Source organism: Corythoichthys intestinalis, chromosome 14 (genome assembly GCF_030265065.1).
Source record: "Corythoichthys intestinalis isolate RoL2023-P3 chromosome 14, ASM3026506v1, whole genome shotgun sequence".
NCBI classification, from domain to species: domain Eukaryota; kingdom Metazoa; phylum Chordata; class Actinopteri; order Syngnathiformes; family Syngnathidae; genus Corythoichthys; species Corythoichthys intestinalis.
The window spans coordinates 8,758,116-8,778,770 of record NC_080408.1 but is presented as its reverse complement, the minus strand read 5'-3'; the positions used below and the strand labels follow the sequence as shown (position 1 = coordinate 8,778,770).

Below are 20,655 nucleotides of genomic sequence, written 5' to 3'. Positions count from 1 at the left end.
CATTGACGCCTTTTTAAAACGATATCTCGATTCTCGGCAGGAGCGTATCGATAACCTTTTGGGATACAAATCATCACGATATATCACCATTTCGATATTTTGTCACACCCCTAATGGTGAATAGGATCTAGAACAGCGATCTGCAACCTGCGGCTCCAGAAATGCATTTGGCTCCTTTATCTGTCCGATGTGGCTCTTTGTGAGCTTGAAGGTCTTACTTATTTTCGCCGTTTTGTCATTGTTTGCCTGCTATCCGCATTTAAATATGAAAACCTCACAATGTTTGGGTGGTTTTAGTTAAAGCAGACACTGTTTTTACATCTGTGTGATTTTGACAAAGATTAGATCAGATGGAGAAATGTGAGAAATTCCAAAAGGTTCAGATATTTTTTCGTACCACATTATGCTGACTGACTGATCATCACACACGAAATGTAACTCGTCACGTTAGCATAGCGTTCGCTTTAGCATTTGCATCAACTTTATTGTGCCGAGGATCCTCTAAAACGTTTGTTTGTTTAGCCCTTCTCAGTTAAAAATATGGGCTGACTTTTAACACAATTCAATGGTTAATTTGAATCCAAATTTTATGGGGAATGTGTGCGCTTCACTTATGAGGATTACACACCAGCTACCAAACTGTTTTTCGGACAGCTGGGCAGATGCAGGAATCGGCAATCTTTTCCTCGAACAGCGTGACACACTGAGGTAAAAATAGAATTATGAGAGAGGATTGACACTTCCATCTCAACGGAGTTGGGGAGGGCGGGGGCAGATGCTTTGGAGCCAAATGAGCCTGCATGACAGAAGAAAAATGAAGGATGGATGAACCCAGAGATAAAATTATTTGAGGGGGGGAGTGACAGATGGATGGAAGAAGATATGCTGATATTAAAAAATAAAAAAATCTACGGATAAATCCGCCATTGAGCACGTGGATTAAAAAGCCATAGACTAATCCGATGCGTACATATAGAGAATATTAGATGACCTCAATTTGCATGCCGTAAACGGACTCTGATAGAGGCTTATTTTAATTTACAGTGCCCTCCATACTTATTGGCACCCCTGAAAAAGATGTGTTTTTTAGCTTCTAAGAATTTTTTTTACAATTCAAATAATATGAGACCTTAATGGAAAAAAAAGAGAAAATTCCAACCTTCAATACAAGTGCATTCATTCAGTGGGGAAAAAAATCCCACATGAAGAAAATATTATTTGACATCAAATGATATGTGTCACAATTATTAGCACCCCTGGTGGGGAGGAGATTTTTGAACATTTTGGTCAAATATACAAAACATAAAAAAAAAAAGGGTGGGGGGCATCAATAATCGATTTATAATCGAATCGGAGTCTCTAAATCGTAATCGAATCGTTAGGTGCCCAAAGATTCCCACCTCTATTAGTCGGTCTGGCGTGCCACGAAAGATGCGCATGCTGAAAAGCACCTCATACACACTGTGAAGTATGGGGGTGGGTCAGTGATGCTGTGGGGGTGTTTTGCTTCCAAAGGCCCTGGGAACCTTGTTAGGGTGCATGGCATCATGAATGCTTTGAAATACCAGGACATTTTAAATCAAAATCTGTTGCCCTCTGCCCGAAAGCTGAAGATTGGTTGTCACTGGGTCTTTCAGCAAGACAATGACCCTAAACATATGGCCAAATCTACACAGAAATGTTTCACCAGACACAAAATCAAGCTTCTCCCATGGCCATCTAAGTCTCCAGACCTTGTTTTGTTGGCAAAAGGGGGTTGTACAGAGTATTAACACCAGGGGTGCTAATAATTGTGACACACATTATTTGATGTCAAATATTTTTATCTTTATGTGGGATTTTTTTCCCCACTGAATGAATGCACTTGTATTGAAGGTTGGATTTTTCTTTTTTTTCCCCCATTAAGGTCCCATATTATTTGAATTAAAAAAAAATGTTAGAAGCTAAAAAACACATCTTTTTCAGGGGTGCCAATAATTATGGAGGGCACTGTATGTACAACAAAAGAACAATTGGCTAACTTAGATTGCAAAAGTCTACTAGCTTAACTGTTATAAAATGCTAACGCTTTTTTACAATGCTCTTAACAAATGGCTCAGACACATATTCCCACAAAAAATGGCTAAATATACAGTGCCTTGCAAAAGTATTCGGCCCCCTTGAATCTTGCAACCTTTCGCCACATTTCAGGCTTCAAACATAAAGATATGCAATTTAATTTTTTTGTCAAGAATCAACAACAAGTGGGACACAATCGTGAAGTGGAACAACATTTATTGGATAATTTAAACTTTTTTAACAAATAAAAAACTGAAAAGTGGGGCGTGCAATATTATTCAGCCCCTTTACTTTCAGTGCAGCAAACTCACTCCAGAAGTTCAGTGAGGATCTCTGAATGATCCAATGTTGTCCTAAATGACCGATGATGATAAATAGAATCCACCTGTGTGTTATCAAGTCTCCGTATAAATACACCTGCTCTGTGATAGTCTCAGGGTTCTGTTTAAAGTGCAGAGAGCATTATGAAAACCAAGGAACACACCAGGCAGGTCCGAGATACTGTTGTGGAGAAGTTTAAAGCCGGATTTGGATACAAAAAGATTTCCCAAGCTTTAAACATCTCAAGGAGCACTGTGCAAGCCATCATATTGAAATGGAAGGAGCATCAGACCACTGCAAATCTACCAAGACCCGGCCGTCCTTCCAAACTTTCTTCTCAAACAAGGAGAAAACTGATCAGAGAGGCAGCCAAGAGGCCCATGATCACTCTGTATGAACTGCAGAGATCTACAGCTGAGGTGGGAGAGTCTGTCCATAGGACAACAATCAATCGTACACTGCACAAATCTGGCCTTTATGGAAGAGTGGCAAGAAGAAAGCCGTTTCTCAAAGATAGCCATAAAAAGTCTCGTTTAAAGTTTGCCACAAGCGACCTGGGAGACACACCAAACATGTGGAAGAAGGTGCTCTGGTCAGATGAAACCAAAATTGAACTTTTTGGCCACAATGCAAAACGATATGTTTGGCGTAAAAGCAACACAGCTCATCACCCTGAACACACCATCCCCACTGTCAAACATGGTGGTGGCAGCATCATGGTTTGGGCCTGCTTTTCTTCAGCAGGGACAGGGAAGATGGTTAAAATTGACGGGAAGATGGATGCAGCCAAATACAGGAACATTCTGGAAGAAAACCTGTTGGTATCTGCACAAGACCTGAGACTGGGATGGAGATTTATCTTCCAACAGGACAATGATCCAAAACATAAAGCCAAATCTACAACGGAATGGTTAAAAAATAAACATATCCAGGTGTTAGAATGGCCAAGTCAAAGTCCAGACCTGAATCCAATCGAGAATCTGTGGAAAGAGCTGAAGACTGCTGTTCACAAACACTCTCCATCCAACCTCACTGAGCTCGAGCTGTTTTGCAAGGAAGAATGGGCAAGAATGTCAGTCTCTCGATGTGCAAAACTGATAGAAACATACCCCAAGCGACTTGCAGCTGTAATTGGAGCAAAAGGTGGCGCTACAAAGTATTAACGCAAGGGGGCCGAATAATATTGCACGCCCCACTTTTCAGTTTTTTATTTTTTAAAAAAGTTTAAATTATCCAATAAATTTTGTTCCACTTCACGATTGTGTCCCACTTGTTGTTGATTCTTGACAAAAAATTAAAATTTTATATCTTTATGTTTGAAGCCTGAAATGTGGCGAAAGGTTGCAAGGTTCAAGGGTGCCGAATACTTTTGCAAGGCACTGTACCTTTAAACTAAATTACGAATGCATTCAAAAAAAATCATTAGCTCAAACAAAAACTTAGCTTATGTTGGTCTTCACAGGGAGCAGATGGATTCAGCCATGTGAAATGAGGTAGACTAGGGGGCCGTGTATCTACCCAAATCAATAAAAATAAATGCAAACATTTTCAAAACAAACCATTACAACGCCACTGTTGTGAATTCCCTGCTGTGAGGGCTGGACAGCGAGCTGCATCGCTTTGGGACAACTGTGTTGCTGCGCATGCGCAGAGTATTCCTAAAAAGACCGCGGTTGAGGGAAAAATGTTCGTCCTCGGCTGAGTATTATTGTGCCTACATTCGCATGAATAACCGTGTGCCTCGGTGATAAGTAAGTTGTAATGTTCGCCACGTATACTGAAATCATATATGTGATGCTTGTGCTTGTGTTACTAGTTTATATTGTTGTTTATCGCTCGTAGCACGTTAGCTCCGCTCGTAGCATCCCATTGCTAACGTAGCATTCTATTGGTCAAGTTGCGCCTAGCGCGTGCTAATATATGCACAAAGTTACACTGTATTGGATCGCTAAGTGTACATTCCGAATTTAATCCCATTCACTGTTCATATTTGAGATCGCTGTCCATTGTGGTCTTTGGTGACCGATTCATTTAGCTACCGAGTGCATCACCTGCAGCTAATAGCAGCCCTCTTGTTTGTTGGAGTTGCCATTAATTGTTGATGGTTGATTGCTTGCCCAATGCGGACATCTAGTGGTCATTTTTGGTATAACGCCTAGTTTATTTCGGCTGGAATTCATTCAATTCATTGTATTGTGAACTTTTCATGTTTATTTCATTATAATAAGTTTATTGATGGTTTTCTTAATATGTTTCTTTTAGATACACAAACCACACACTCACATTAATGTCCAGATGCAATCAAAGGCACAAAGGATGCAAACAACTGTAAATAAAATTCATCAAACCAATTGAAAGTGCTGCATCTTCTCTGATAGGAGGATTAGGTCAATTATATACAGCCGACAAATTTGTCACCGAACCCCAATTCCTTCCAGCCACTTTAATTAAATGAATACTCGAATCAGCAAAATTTTAATCTGAATCTTTTTGTCCAATCGAATACTCGATCGATTAATCGTTGCAGCACTAATTTGAAACCTGAGCATTCGCAGTCAACCTGTCCGATTTTCGGGACATTTACAGGTCACTTGCTGTTCATTTACAGGTCCTGTTGCGTTTGAGTCACTGCCTAATCATTTGGGTGATTCCCAGGTCACTTCCTGTTCTGTAACTCAAAATAAACAGGAAGTGACCCATAAAATACCCCAAAATCAACAGGAAGTAACTAAAAATCAACAGGTAAATGACCTTAAATGGCCCAAAATGACCTAATTGTCTGGCATTGGCTGCCAATGACGGCCATAGACGTTCAATCCGTTTGAAGTGGGAGGGATGGCAGCGAATGAACGAACGAACGAATGAACGAATTCAAATGGATTGGACGTCTACTAGTGATAAACTCATTCCAATTTGCAGCAAAAGCTTGTTTTTCTGTTTATTTGTTGTTTTTAGAATATCCTAGAATGATTTCCTGACCAATGTATCGATCATCGTTATATCGTCAGATCATCGTTATCGTGAGCTTGGAATCGCAAATCGTATCAGATCGTGAGGTGACAAGAGGTTCCCACTCCTATTCACCATGTAATGACTCGATCCTGGCTGATTATCTTGCCGTCCAAAAAGACGAACAAATGTAACCACAGCCTCGTTTCTGTTGGACGAGCATGCATCACCAGCTGCTTGGCACGCTTGTAGCGCTCATTTCCCGTCTCCTGTGGTCCGATCGCAGCCAATTTCCCACGTAAATTGGACTCGTGATGTAATTCTTGAACCATCACCAATGGAACGATGTTCTGGAGTCGTTGGCAAACCGGTGATGGATTGCGCCGGTAGCTGTGAAGCAATGTTATTGCCTTAGCGCAGTGCTTCTCAATTATTTTCTGTTACGCCCCCCCAAGGAAGACGTAAATGTTTCGCGCCCCCCCAACTCTCTGCCGCCACTGTAAATAGTATCATTCGTCTATATTACTATTATAAGTACGCCTCAGCCTAACATTGTGTCCTTTTTTTTTCTATTAAAGAAAAAAAGTAACATAGATCAACTTATAATAAAGTATAACTTTTTTAACATTGTGTTGCTTGTAACAGAAAAGACTTAATGCGCATCAATTTGCCTGAAGTTAAAAAAAAAAAAAAAAAAAAAAAAAAAGTCACATCCAAACTGTAAAAATACACTCAAGGTACATTTTTGACCATTTGATACTGAAAAATAAAATGTAATAAAATCAGTAAATAATAACAAATTCAAATTGATTAGAAACATTTACTCTTCAGGACAACATGCCAAAAAATTTGACCGAAAAAAAACAAAACTGAATAGAAGGGGGGAAAAAGGTCTCTGGACAGAAGGAAAGTTTTTATTTTCGCTGATTCACCACAGTGCTCACTGGTTTACTGATATAACACTGACAAAGCGGGACGATTGTGACAATTGGAAATATTCGGCACATTTTCGCTGAAAAACAATCAAGCGGCTTGTCAATGAGATTGAGGTCTAATGTCTTTAAGTGGCGTCTTAACTGATTTGGCTTCTCCGCTATAATCATTTTTAGACTCAGTAAACAGTGGTCTTTCCTCATTTCCCACTATATTAAAAGTCAAAGGCAAACGGCCCGAAAAAAGCGCATTCTCGGCGGCCGAGGGAGAACCGTAGGTGAGGGCGGTGGTCGTGACGATCCCAAGCCGAAAACTGCACTTCTCGGCCGGACACGTGAGAAAGACAGTGGGTCGCTGCGTGAGTCTAGCTCTGCATGAGTCTCTTCCGTGTGCTCTTGCTTACTTCAAAAATACTGCACGCACTTTGAAAATGAGAGCGCCACTGCCACCCACGGAGTGGATGTGCAAGTACACTTTATTCTAGTACGGCAAAAAAAAAAAAAAAAAAAACATGTTCCCCGAGGTCACTCGCGCCCCCCCTGGCATCGCTCTGCGCCCCCCTGGGGGGGCGCGCCCCACCATTTGAGAAGTACTGCCTTAGCGTTACCTTTCGTTTGGATTGTTCGAATGTTATGTTAAGACGGCAAGAGAATAAATCAACAGCGTCTTTACCAGCTGGAGTTGACTCCAGCCCAGATGTGTCATCAAACCAATATACAGTCATGGACTTAACATAAAATGGCTAATGGTATTATGATGCCCCACTGGATGCTTTAATAATGATAAATGTAACAAGTTCAAGGTTTTCCAAATAAACATTCAGTGAAAAATAAGAACAACTTTAGGAAAAAAATGCCTATATTTCACCACTATATGGCGGAAAACACAGACAAGACTGAAAAAGCAGTTTCTGCTCTTGCACTCCTCTTTAAAATAAGCTGCTGTATTTTAAGCCAAAACTGTTGTGTTTGATAGAACAATATGTCTGTATGCTGCCATAGCAGATTCATGGCGCATTAAGCCCCCTAACTATTTTTAATTTGTCCGTTTTACCCTGGAAACCCCCGTTTACAGACGTTTGTTTTAGAGCTGAAACGAATACTCGAGCAACTCGAGTAACTCGAGTTTTAAAACTAATCCGAGTAATTTTATTCACTTCGAGTAATTGTTTAATTTTGACAGCTGTAAGCATCACATTTTGCTCAGACTACTTTTAATGCGGGACAACGCGCTGATGTCACGTGCTTAAAGGAAGAAGCAATGAAGAAAAAAAACCAAACTTACTGCAGCCGACAGCCGCTACAAACGACGCCGACGTAGCTAAAAACTAGCCCGCATGATGCTACAGTGGTAGCAGGCAGCGTCTGATGCGTCCCATAGAGATCACATGTACGTTGAACTAGATGCGATATGACAGAGTCAGCAGCGTTAGTAAACAGCCGCCATCATAAAGCAGTACAGCGCTAAGCGCTAATAAAGAGCGCTAAGCGCTAATAAAACAGACACTCGCTCACGTAACGTTAGCCCTGCAGAGGGCTAGGTTTCTATTAATTATGACCACAGTTGATGCGTGGCTAACGTGTCTTACATACAGGCTTTAACATAACATAGCGCTGTGGAGTGATGAGGGTGTAAAATAAAAACTTAATAATGCTAACTATCAGTTTTAGCTCAGTAGTCATTGCTGGATAAAACACCAAGTAGCACTGGTCGCTAATGTGCTCCAATATAGCCTGTATCATACATTTATTTTGAACACTGCAAAAACTCAAAAGCCTATCAGGACTTACAGTTTAGACTAACTAAACTAAAACTTAAAAGTAGCTTGACACAAATAGAATACAATTGAAACAGGTGGGAAAAAATCCTAACTTTTAAGTGATGTGTGTTATCAAGCATAATGGCATTTTTAGGTAAGAAATTTAGATTTTTTTTTTTTTTTTCATAAGATCTAAAAGTTTTTGGAGTGAAAGCAGTGAATTATTCTTTTTTTTTTTAAATTCTAGTTACATCTGAGATGCAATTGTTGGCTGTTTTCAACAATGTACATCGAAAATAAAGACATTGATTGACTGAAAATGGTTCAAAATTAGATGAAATGTCTTGTTTTCTCATGTATATTTATAATTGCTCTTCACCTAAAAATATTTGTTTTATCCGATTACTCGATTAATCAATATAATTTTCTGTCGATTACTTGATTACTAAAATATTCGATAGCCACAGCCCTAGTTTGTTTTAACCCAGCCATAAAACGAAGGTAATTAATTATATTTATTATTCAAAATGTGTCATTTGTAGCTTAAAATCAATAATTGACGTTAAATATTTCGTTTAAAAAAAAACGACTTTAAAAAATAATTCACTAGCATCTTTGAAACTTTTAAATAAATGACGTCACAATAAAAAAAATGGCGTCTGTAAAAAAGTCACGAATATCTACCACATAACTATCGCTTAATTTGTATCTTTTTTGTTACTGTTGCATTTTCTCCGATATATTAGATGATAAATAATTGATCCAAACAAAGAAAAATTGAAAAAAATATATATTTAAAAGAGTAAATATATGAAAATGAACATCTCAAACACTCCTTGATGTCTGCGTTTCCTGCGTCGCGACCCTTGTTATATGACCATGTTTCACCCATAAAATCCGCCAAAAATCCAGCTGTGGCCATTCACAGCTGTGTCTTGACACTCGGTGATACATGCTACATGGAGTTTTTGGATCGAAAAGAGGTTAGTACGCATTAATATCTCGTTAAAATCATGGCGTCTTTAATTCTCCTCTCGCGTGCTCTCACCTCCAGTTAGGGTTTTGCTGTTTAAATGTTTGTTTGTTTTTTTTTTTAAATGCCCTCCTGTTCAAAACTTCCCCCCATAAAATGGAGATTTTAAGGTTTCCAATGATGTATCACACATGCATAAAGAGTGGGGCAAATAAGTATTTAGTCAACCACTAATTGTGCAAGTTCTCCTACTTGAAAATATTAAAGAGGCCTGTAATTGTATATTATATACGAAAAATCACCTCAATCAAAAAAAAAAAACTTCAATCATAGAAAAAAAGTTTATGAATACGAAAAAAAAATTGACTCAAATGTTTGCATTTGAACACTTGATTTTTAATTTAAAAGGTTTTCTTTGATTTTAGCAATCCTTTTTGTGTTTGGGCCAGTGACGTGCGGTGAGGTTCGTGGTTGGTGAGGCACTGACTCCTTAAGTGTCAGATTTACAAATATATAACCAAAAAGGGTAGCTTATTCAGTTAACTACTGGTTATTTCATATCTCATCAGCATTCTTCACAAAACACACACACACGGTACATATTACAGATACGTAAAGGTAGAAAATAACGTGCATTTGCGCTACACTCTCCATGTGTTGGAATTTCCATCGCAAGTCTTTAGTTCATACAACATAAATGAGTACAGAGTGGTGTACAAAACCACAGATTTCAATTTTGACCTTTTGTGAAATATTCAGTTGTTTTTAAAACTTGAATCTGATACTTAAATCAATTTAATACAGATTGCTCAACAAAAAGCATGAAAAGAAAAAGTATATTTTATTTAAGGCCAAAATTTAGTTTTAAAATATTAAGATTAAAATGAAAACTGTGGTCTTACCTTTATTTGTAGATGAAGTCCATGCGCCTGCCCTTCGCCACAAAAACCTCAGTTACTTTGTTGTAAAAGTCCTCCTTATTTTCCTTTAGTTTTAAAAGTCTCTCCGCCTCAATGGAGATGATCGCCAGGGAGGAAAGTTGTCCTGAATCGGTCCTATTCTGACTGTATCACATCACCGATTGCTACAATTAGATCGTTCTGTATTCTATTTGACAAGCCAGAAAACACAGTGGATGTGTCCAAATGTCTAGCTAACCTCTCATCTTTCTCAGCAAAAGCGCATAAAAGTTCGACATAATTGCCACGATTAGTAGAGCTTGCCCTCTCATCGTTACCACGAAATGCTAACTCCTGCTTAGCTAAGAAGCAGGTTGCATTAATGAGGTCTTTCAAAATCTCGCGGTTCTCCTTTACCTTAGCATTGTGGGTGCTAACGTTGAGCCGCCGCTGTTCGTTCAAAGCCAAATCGATCCTTGAGTTCCAAAAATTTTTAAAGCAGTCTGGCTTTGAATGTGAGTGTACGATCTCTCATGTTTGCTGAGACTTCGTGGTAAATTTTTCATGTCACAATATCCCGTGTTAGTCCAGACATTGGCACAAGTTGAGAACAAAAGGCATGGGAAGCAGTAAAGGCAGTTTTTCGAAGGACAGCCACACAGCCAGTAGTTTTTCTTCAGGTGTACCACTCCGTTTGAAAAGAGCGAGTTATCTTAGACTGTCCCGTAGTTTGAAGCAAACCTTTTAGCTCCGGCGTTGGTCTTCCTCTGTTAATCAGGTCCACTTTTGACTGAAAGTCCAGTTTTGAGAATTTTTTAAGTTTGGATATATAATCCTCTTCCATTTTGGGAGTCCGATGTCGACGTAGTAAACAATACAAAACGGCTCGCCGCAGTGCACTTGATTCGCCTGGCGCCATTACCTGTTGGCTCACGTTCGCCCCCTTTCTGTGCGGCAGCGTACTATCTGCCGCAACCTGTGCCTTTTCACTGCGGTTTTATTTCCCATCAGCAAAACTAAATATGTCGCTAACAAACATTAAACTTTAAGGGTTAAAGACATTAGCCAGACTGTGGAAAATCAGGTCAAATAAACGTATCTGGAAACATTATAATGGCGACATGCAGATGTATGGCAACCACCACGCTCCAATTCCATGTATCAACCCAGTTTGTTATGGATTGCGCAATCAGAGGTGAGGCTTTACTCGTTGCTGCCGCACCTCTCGTTTCATTTCGTTATTTGAACAGGAAATGGGCAAATTCAGCGATTTTGACTATAAAAAATGTTTGAAATGAGTCATACATTAAGAGCAATGGACAAATATTAATATAAATTTGATGCTATAATTATTTTTTTGTCATGATGACAGGTGAGGCTCTGCCTCACCTGCCTCCCCTGACCGCACGTCACTGGTTTGGGCCATATTATGGGTAGCACATTTGTGTCTAAATAATTCAATCCCCCCCAAAATTGCCTCAATCAAAAAAAAAAAAAAAAAAATTCAAACAAAGAAAAAAATCATTTGAAAAATAAATCGCCCTCTATTTAAAAAAAAAAAAAAAAAAAAAAAAATTAATAATATGCAAAGCAAATGACCGTCTAAGGTGCTGGTCACATGATCTGTTTGAAAAATAATTTTGACCATTATAAAAAATATCATTTTTTGTTCAATTTATTCATTTTTGTTGTTTGCTTTATTGCTTTACAACTTTAAGTCAGTCAGTTACATGCAATGACACTTTTCGGCCACCAGGGGAGCCCTGGCCCCCCCCATAAAATCCACTTATGACTTTCACACCCCAAGTAAAGACTTAAGAACTTGGAATAATGTACTCCTGGTGTCAAACATGAAGTGAATTTTCAAATGGATGCTATAAGAAAACTAAGAAAATCCTTCTATGGCCTTGATTTTGCTCCCTTGTTGCTTTAGTGATGTGTTGGCATTTTTCCACCAATAATTCAAAACCTTTAATTATATAGCACTTTTCATACACAGAAACTGCAGCACAAGCCTTTTTTATAGGCTTCTGAAGCTCCACATACAGTAAGTGTCAGTCAATATAGAAAACAGACGTGGGCGAGAAGAAAGATGATAATATTCAAAGACGGACTCACTTCATACATATGAATATACGAGCAAATGTACCGTGCACAGTTTGGCCATTTGCATCGATATTTTGTTCACCAGAAATGAAATTATAAATATACAGTGGGGCAAAGAAGTATTTAGTCAACCACTAATCGTGCAAGTTCTCCCATTTGAAAATATTAGAGAGGCCTGTAATTGTCAACATGGGTAAACCTCAACCATGAGAGACAGAATGTGGAAAAAAAAAACAGAAAATCACAGTTTGATTTATAAAGAATTTATTTGCAAATCATGGTGGAAAATAAATATTTGGTCAATACCAAAAGTTCATCTCAATACTTTGTTATGTACCCTTTTTTGGCAACAACGGAGGCCAGACGTTTTCTGTAACTCTTCACAAGCTTTTCACAGACTGTTGCTGGTATTTTGGCCCATTGCTCCATGCAGATCTCCTCTAGAGCAGTGATGTTTTGGGGTTGTCGTTGGGCAACACGGACTTTCTATGGGGTTGAGATCTGGAGACTGGCTAGGCCACTCTAGGGCCTTAAAATGCTTCTTACGAAGCCACTCCTTTGTTGCCCTGGCTGTGTGTTTGGGATAATTGTCATGCTGAAAGACCCGTCTCGTCTTCAATGCCCTTGATGATGGAAGGAGATTTTCACTCAAAATCTCTAGCTACATAGCCCCATTCATTCTTTCCTTTACACAGATCAGTCGTCTTGGTCCCTTTGCAGAAAAACAGCCCCAAAGCATGATGTTTTCACCCCCATGCTTCACAGTGGGTATGGTGTTTTTCGGATGCAATTCAGTATTCTTTCTCCTCCAAACACGAGAACTTGTCTTTCTACCAAAAAGTTATATTTTGGTTTCATCTGACCATAACACATTCTCCCAGTCCTCTTCTGGATCATCCAAATGCTCTCTAGCAAACCACAGACGGGCCTGGACGTGTACTTTCTTCAGCAGGGGGACATGTCTGGCCGTGCAGGATTTGAGTCCCTGGCGGCGCATTGTGTTACTGATAGTAGCCTTTGTTACTGAGGTCATTCACTAGGTCCCCCCATGTGGCTCTGGGATTTTTGCCCACCGTTCTTGTTATCATTTTGACGTCACTGGGTGAGATCTTGCATGGAGCCCCAGATCGAGGGAGATTATCAGTGGTCTTGAACGTCTTCCATTTTCTAATAATTGCTCCCACAGTTGATTTCTTTATACCAAGCGTTTTACATAGTGCAGATTCAGTCTTCCCAGCCTGGTGCAGGTCTACAATTTTGTCTCTGGTGTCCTTCGACAGCTCTTTGGTCTTGGCCATAGTGGAGTTTGGAGTGTGACTGACTGAGGTTGTGGACAGGTGTCTTTTATACCGATAATGAGTTAAAACAGGTGCCATTAATACAGATAACGAGTGGAGCCTCGTTAGAAGAAGTTAGACCTCTTTGACAGCCAGAAATCTTGCCTGTTTGTAGGTGACCAAATACTAATATTCCACTCTAATTTGGAAATAATTTTTTTAAAAATCAAACAATGTGATTTTCTGTTTATTTTTCCACATTCTGTCTCTCATGGTTGAGGTTTACCCATGTTGACAATTACAGGCCTCTCTAATATTTTCAAGTAGGAGAACTTGCACAGTTGATGATTGACTAAATACTTATTTGCCCCACTGTAGTTAAGTAATTTTTTTAAAGGAGTATGTGTATGTAATGCACATAGTGAATTCCTATATCTTGGCCAGCCACTTGACAGCTCGAAGCTCTTGAGTGCAACACGCCAAGGTAGAGAAAGACAATCAGTGAAGGGGAGCTATATAGGCCCTCCTTAAATTTTATTGTATTTCTTACAATAAATCTTTTTTTTTCATATGCCTGAACCAGAGGTTGCGCTAGACTTTTTCGTTGTCTGTCATTTTGACTGACAGGGTCATAAAAATCCGGTCATAATCTATTTTTACCCGTCACTTAAATTTTTAAAATGACTATGTCTTGATGCAGTCACTATATGTACAGTGCCTTGCAAAAGTATCCGGCCCCCTTGAATCTTGCAACCTTTCACCACATTTCAGGCTTCAAACATAAAGATATGAAATTCCATTTTTTTGTCAAGAATCAACAACAAGTGGGACACAATCGTGAAGTGGAACAACATTTATTGGATAATTTAAACTTTTTTAACAAATAAAAAACTGAAAAGTGGGGCGTGCAATATTATTCGGCCCCTTTACTTTCAGTGCAGCAAACTCACTCCAGAAGTTCAGTGAGGATCTCTGAATGATCCAATGTTATCCTAAATGACCGATGATGATAATTAGAATCCAAATGTGTGTAATCAAGTCTCCGTATAAATGCACCTGCTCTGCAATAGTCTCAGGGTTCTGTTTAAAGTGCAGAGCATTATGAAAACCAAGGAACACACCAGGCAGGTCCGAGATACTGTTGTGGAGAAGTTTAAAGCCGGATTTGGATACAAAAAGATTTCCCAAGCTTTAAACATCTCAAGGAGCACTGTGCAAGCCATCATATTGAAATGGAAGGAGCATCAGACCACTGCAAATCTACCAAGACCCGGCCGTCCTTCCAAACTTTCTTCTCAAACAAGGGGAAAACTGATCAGAGATGCAGCCAAGAGGCCCATGATCACTCTGTATGAACTGCAGAGATCTACAGCTGAGGTGGGAGAGTCTGTCCATAGGACAACAATCAGTCGTACACTGCACAAATCTGGCCTTTATGGAAGAGTGGCAAGAAGAAAGCCATTTCTCAAAGATATCCATAAAAAGTCTCGTTTAAAGTTTGCCACAAGCCACCTGGGAGACACACCAAACATGTGGAAGAAAGTGCTCTGGTCAGATGAAACCAAAATTGAACTTTTTGGCCACAATGCAAAACGATATGTTTGGCGTAAAAGCAACACAGCTCATCACCCTGAACACACCATCCCCACTGTCAAACATGGTGGTGGCAGCATCATGGTTTAGGCCTGCTTTTCTTCAGCAGGGACAGGGAAGATGGTTAAAATTGACGGGAAGATGGATGCAGCCAAATACAGGAACATTCTGGAAGAAAACCTGTTGGTATCTGCACAAGACCTGAGACTGGGACGGAGATTTATCTTCCAACAGGACAATGATCCAAAACATAAAGCCAAATCTACAATGGAATGGTTCAAAAATAAACTTATCCAGATGTTAGAATGGCCAAGTCAAAGTCCAGACCTGAATCCAATCGAGAATCTGTGGAAAGAGCTGAAGACTACTGTTCACAAACACTCTCCATCCAACCTCACTGAGCTCGAGCTGTTTTGCAAGGAAGAATGGGCAAGATTGTCAGTCTCTCGATGCGCAAAACTGATAGAAACATACCCCAAGCGACTTGCAGCTGAAATTGGAGCAAAAGGTGGCGCTACAAAGTATTAACGCAAGGGGGCCGAATAATATTGCACGCCCCACTTTTCAGTTTTTTATTTGTTAGAAAAGTTTAAATTATCCAATAAATTTTGTTCCACTTCACGATTGTGTCCCACTTGTTGTTGATTCTTGACAAAAAATTAAAATTTTATATCTTTGTTTGAAGCCTGAAAGGTGGCGAAAGGTTGCAAGGTTCAAGGGGGCCGAATACTTTTGCAAGGCACTGTATATATACAATAATACAATAATACTTTATAATATGAAGAAACTAACATTAGTGCAGTCATGGATTACAGTAACCAGGCCAGTGCTGTGTTTCCATATACATTTTTATTATATTATGTATATACAGGATATATATATATATATTTTTTCCCCCCAAGTGGGACCTTCCATGATCCTAATACATTTAATAATAAAATATTATATAATTCCATTTTATATATATATATATATTTCTTAATTTATTATTATTATTAAACAAAAATGCACGTTGATACGATGCACATAAAGGCAACTTCAAATTTTCTTTTTTTTAATCGTTAAAAAGTTGTATGTACTTACAATCCGCTAGCTTGTTGTTTCCTGTTGTCTTCCGAAATACACCTGGGTGACGGCGCGTCAAGTGTTCGTTCATAGCCGACGTGCTACGGTGGTATGCGAGCTCAGCTTAGCAAAAAGAGTACATACAGGGGTGGCACCCTCCATATTTTCCTTGAAATAATTTCAGGCTCTGGCTAGTCTGGTCCGCTTTTTTGGCTTTATGCCGCTTTCACCTATTACCAATTCTCTGCTTCTTGGTAATTGGCGGTGTTTTCAACGGCTCGCCGCAGTGAGGAGTGAACCGGCGATTCACTTGATTCGTTGTCCACTGCATCAGTCCCTCTTTTTTCACCTCTTTTATCAACACCATCGTCGTTTTGGGGCTTTTTGAAGAAACTTCGGACACTCAGTTGCCTTGACATTTTTCCGAGTAAGGCCAATGGACGTCATGCATCAATAGAGACAATAGCTAATTAATATGCTCACTCGCCACCCTATGGTCTGGGGTGTGAATTGCAACCTGTCAAAATGACAGATGGACTTCAGTTTTTTCTGTCACCGTTTAAAAAAAACGGTCAACGACGGAAAATATTCGGTTAACGCGACCCCTGGCCTGAACGATGTATGAAAGTTGTATGTATTGATAGCTTGTCCATGGATGTTTACTTGCCCATGGCAAAGGAGAAAACCTCTGTGAAGTTTGCTCCCCCATCAGACGCAAAGTTATATTAGAAATTACGTCAATCATTTGTGCCGGTTTGTGCTGTAAAAGGTTTCGTTTATGCTGCTATCGTTTTTGAGATACAGGTAGTCTCCGATTTACGACGTACTCACCTTACGCGGTTTCGACTTTACGAGTCTCGTCCGCCATTTTGTCTCCTGTCTTTTTTTTTTTTTTTTTTTTTTTTTAGTCACATAAACAGTACCCGGGGGGGGGGGGGGGGACAAAATGCTCTCTGGTATTGTTCAGGGGGCCGGACCAAATGTGCAGACAGGCCGTATCCGCAGACAAGCCATATAAATGCTAAGTAAACAAACCCTAAACCTTAACCCTATATAAGCCTTTTTTTTTTTAACCAAACCATTAGTTACTGTCTGGTTATGCATTAACTAATGCAATAACTAATGCATATGCCAATGCTGTAAGTCATGTTAATTAATATATTAATAAATGTTAGATAAGCAATTATATTAATTATTGTAATGTTACTTAAACATTAGTTTTCCTATATAAGTGCATTAACTAATTTTAATTAAGGGAGCCTTATTGTAAAGTGTTACCAACAAATTTTTCAAATTTTATCAAAACGAAAACTTGGAGAGAGGTTTTAATTACAGATTATGATACTCTAAATCAGTACTTCTCAACTAGTGGGGCGGGACCCCCCAGGGGGGCGTGGAGTGATGCTGGGGGTGGCGCATGTGACCTTGGGGAACCTACTTTTTGCCGAACTAGAATAAAGTGTAATTGCACATCTGCTGATTGGGTGGCAGTGGCGCTCTCATTTTCAGCATGTGCACAGTATTTTTGAACCAAACAAGAGCACACAGCAAAGAGCACAACAGATATGAAAAGCTAAGAAAAAGAAATATGACGAAGCGTATGTAGCATTTGGCTTTTGACTTTTAGTACAGTGGGAGACGAGGAAAGACCAGTCTGTTTACTTTGTCTAAAAATGTTCGCACCGGACAGAAGGGATTTTTTTTTTCCAGTGAAAAGGTGCTGAATATTGCCAACAATTGTCCCGCTGTGTCAGTGTTACATCAGCAAACCAGCGAGCACTGTCAGCATGACATAAGGTGGCATACCAAGTTGCTCAATGCAAAATAGCCCAACACCACATCAAATGAGCTAATACTGCCAGCAGCAAAAAATAAAAACTGTCTCTCTGTCCAATGACACTGTCGTTTTTGTTGTATTAATTTTTGTTTTTTCAGTCTAATGGTTTGGCGTATTGTCCTCTTGAGTTAATGTTGCTATTCAATTTGACTTTAGGATTATTTTTTTGATTTTATTGTTGTTTTTTTTCAGTATCATACGGTCAAAAAATGTATCTTGAGTCTATTTTTATAGTATGGATGTGTTCTTTTTTTAACACTTTATTTTTTTTCTTTCTGTAATATTAAAAAGGAGACAATGTTATGCAGAGGTTTACTTATATTATAATAAGAATAATTTTGTAGACAATTGATACTACGGTATATTTACATTGCCGGCAGAGAGTTGGGGGAGCGCGGAACGTTTATGTCTTCCTGTGGGGGGGCTTTACAGAAAATAATTGAGAAGCACTACTCTAAATTATGAACTCTTTCTGTCCGTGGTTCCCTTTGAAGAAAAGTTTTAAGATTGGACCTTCTTCTCTTTCTCCAGGTTCAATAAAATCCAGAACACCAAGAACACCATGAAGAAGGACGGCATCAGCTCACTCACCTACAGAGTAGTGCAGATCAAAAGGTACCAGTTATACACCAACATATCCGTAGAGATCGGAAAACCACCACCTCGGCCTTTCAAGGGATAGCCAGAAGGTCGGTTGCAGTTAGCCAAAGGATGTCACAAGCGCATCATGGCCAAGACTTTTTTTTTTAATACTTTCACTTTCTCTACTAAGCCTCTAGACAACTTTGGAGTGTGGGACCAAAGTTGCACAAATTGCAAAAAGCAAGCGTTTCTGGGACCTCTGGGCTAAATGACTCAGAATGCTTAAAAACATTCAAGCAGTTTTGAGATATGAACGTCAAATGAAGCTATCATATGGATTTATGAGGTCACCTCTGGAACGGGGAGTGAAACGCCAAGAAACATCACGGACGCCGCTTCCCGCCTGTTTACCAAGCTCAAAACAGGCGTGCGTGTCACGCTACTGTTTAGCTGGCGCACTTATGTACATTATCGAAAATACTCCCAAATCGAAGCCTCTGGCATTAATGAATGAATGTATCGTGCCTGCGTCTCCTACACCGGGATGACGATGGGACATTATTGTTTTGTTTTTTTTTGGAGCAACTTGTACACCAGGAATATATATGTTGAGACTGCGGAGAGGTGGAAAGGGGTTTGAAAATGGCATCACTCTAGATTGAGACGGTTTTCCTTTTATTAGAAAAGGCAAATGAGTTTGTGATGTTCTAATGGTTCCATTTGACATGATGTGAAGCATGACAGGGTCGTAATCCTTTCCCATGTTCCTCTAAAATTTGATCTTCAACGGCCACGGTTGTCAAATGAACACGGAATTAAGTCATTTCATTTTACATTGCAGTCTTCTGGCTGTGACTTATTGGCTTCATGAGTTTTAAATTCTTTCGTTTCTCGCTGACCTACTGGCTTCATTGGTTTTAATTCATTCTACATTTTTTGATGCCATATTCTTTCTCTCAATGGTTGGCCTTGACTTTTATTCATTGACTTCCTCTGTTTTATTGGTTTGTAGAAAATCTCAGTTCAGAGCAGGGGTGTCAAACGTACGGCCCGCGCACATTGTAGCGCATTCATACTGTACATTATTAGGGCTGCAGCTATTGATTATTTTAGTAGTCGATTAATCGATGAACTAGCTAGTTCGAATAATCGAGTAATCGGATGAGGAACACGAAAAATTAAAATAACGTTATAAAAAGATAAATAAATAAGGATCTATGTACAACAAAAGAATGATTGGCTAACTTACATAGCAAAAGTCCGCTAACTTAAATGCTATGAAACGCTAACGGCTTTTTTTTTTCTTTTTTTTTCCGGACACATAAAATGGCTAAATATACCTATAAACCAAATTAGGAATGCATTCAAAAAAACATTAGCGCAAAGAAAAACTTGGCTTATGTTGGTCTTAACTTGGAGCAGCTGGATTCAGCCATGTGAAATGAATCAGACTATGGGGCAGTGTATCCACCCAAATCCATAAAACTAAGCGCAAACATATATTAGCTGAAACAACTTACAGCCTTATGTGGGCCAAACCAGGGCGGAGCTATCCTTTATCCATGTCAGACGTCTGAGTCTGCTCGTCAGTCATACAAGGCGGCAGTCCAGCCAGACCCAACACTTCCACCAGAGGGCAGTGTATCAACCATCATTAAACATATTACAATAGCTTTGGACTTTTTAGATAGTTTTTTTAGGGTACTTAAAAGGTTAATTCCGACTTATGCGGAAATTCGGGTTACTTCACCAGCATAGGAACGGAAGTCATTTGTAACCCGGGGACTACATGTACAGTGCCTTGCAAAAGTATTCGGCCTACTTGAATCTTGCAACCTTTCGCCACATTTCAGGCTTCAAACATAAAGATATAAAATTTAATTTTTTTGTCAAGAATCAACAACAAGTGGGACACAATCGTAGTGGAACAACATTTATTGGATAATTTAAACTTTTTTAACAAATAAAAAACTGAAAAGTGGGGCGTGCAATATTATTCGGCCCCTTTACTTTCAGTGCAGCAAACTCACTCCAGAAGTTCAGTGAGGATCTCTGAATGATCCAATGTTGTCCTAAATGACCGATGATGATAAATAGAATCCACCTGTGTGTAAACAAGTCTCCGTATAAATGCACCTGCTCTGTGATAGTCTCAGGGTTCTGTTTAAAGTGCAGAGAGCATTATGAAAACCAAGGAACACACCAGGCAGGTCCGAGATACTGTTGTGGAGAAGTTTAAAGCCAGATTTGGATACAAAAAGATTTCCCAAGCTTTAAACATCTCAAGGAACACTGTGCAAGCC

General features: G+C 39.3%; 1 protein-coding gene across 1 annotated transcript in view; it reads left to right on the top strand.

The window, feature by feature from the left end:
- Nucleotides 1-20,190, top strand: part of b4galt2 (UDP-Gal:betaGlcNAc beta 1,4- galactosyltransferase, polypeptide 2) — a 216,928-nt gene extending 196,738 nt beyond the window's left edge. Inside the window, exon 7 of the mRNA XM_057856644.1 lies at nt 18,302-20,190. Within this exon, the coding sequence (XP_057712627.1) occupies nt 18,302-18,452 (151 nt within the window). The 3' untranslated portion in view covers nt 18,453-20,190. The remainder of the gene's footprint in view (nt 1-18,301) is intronic.
- Nucleotides 20,191-20,655: the final 465 nt, after the last annotated feature.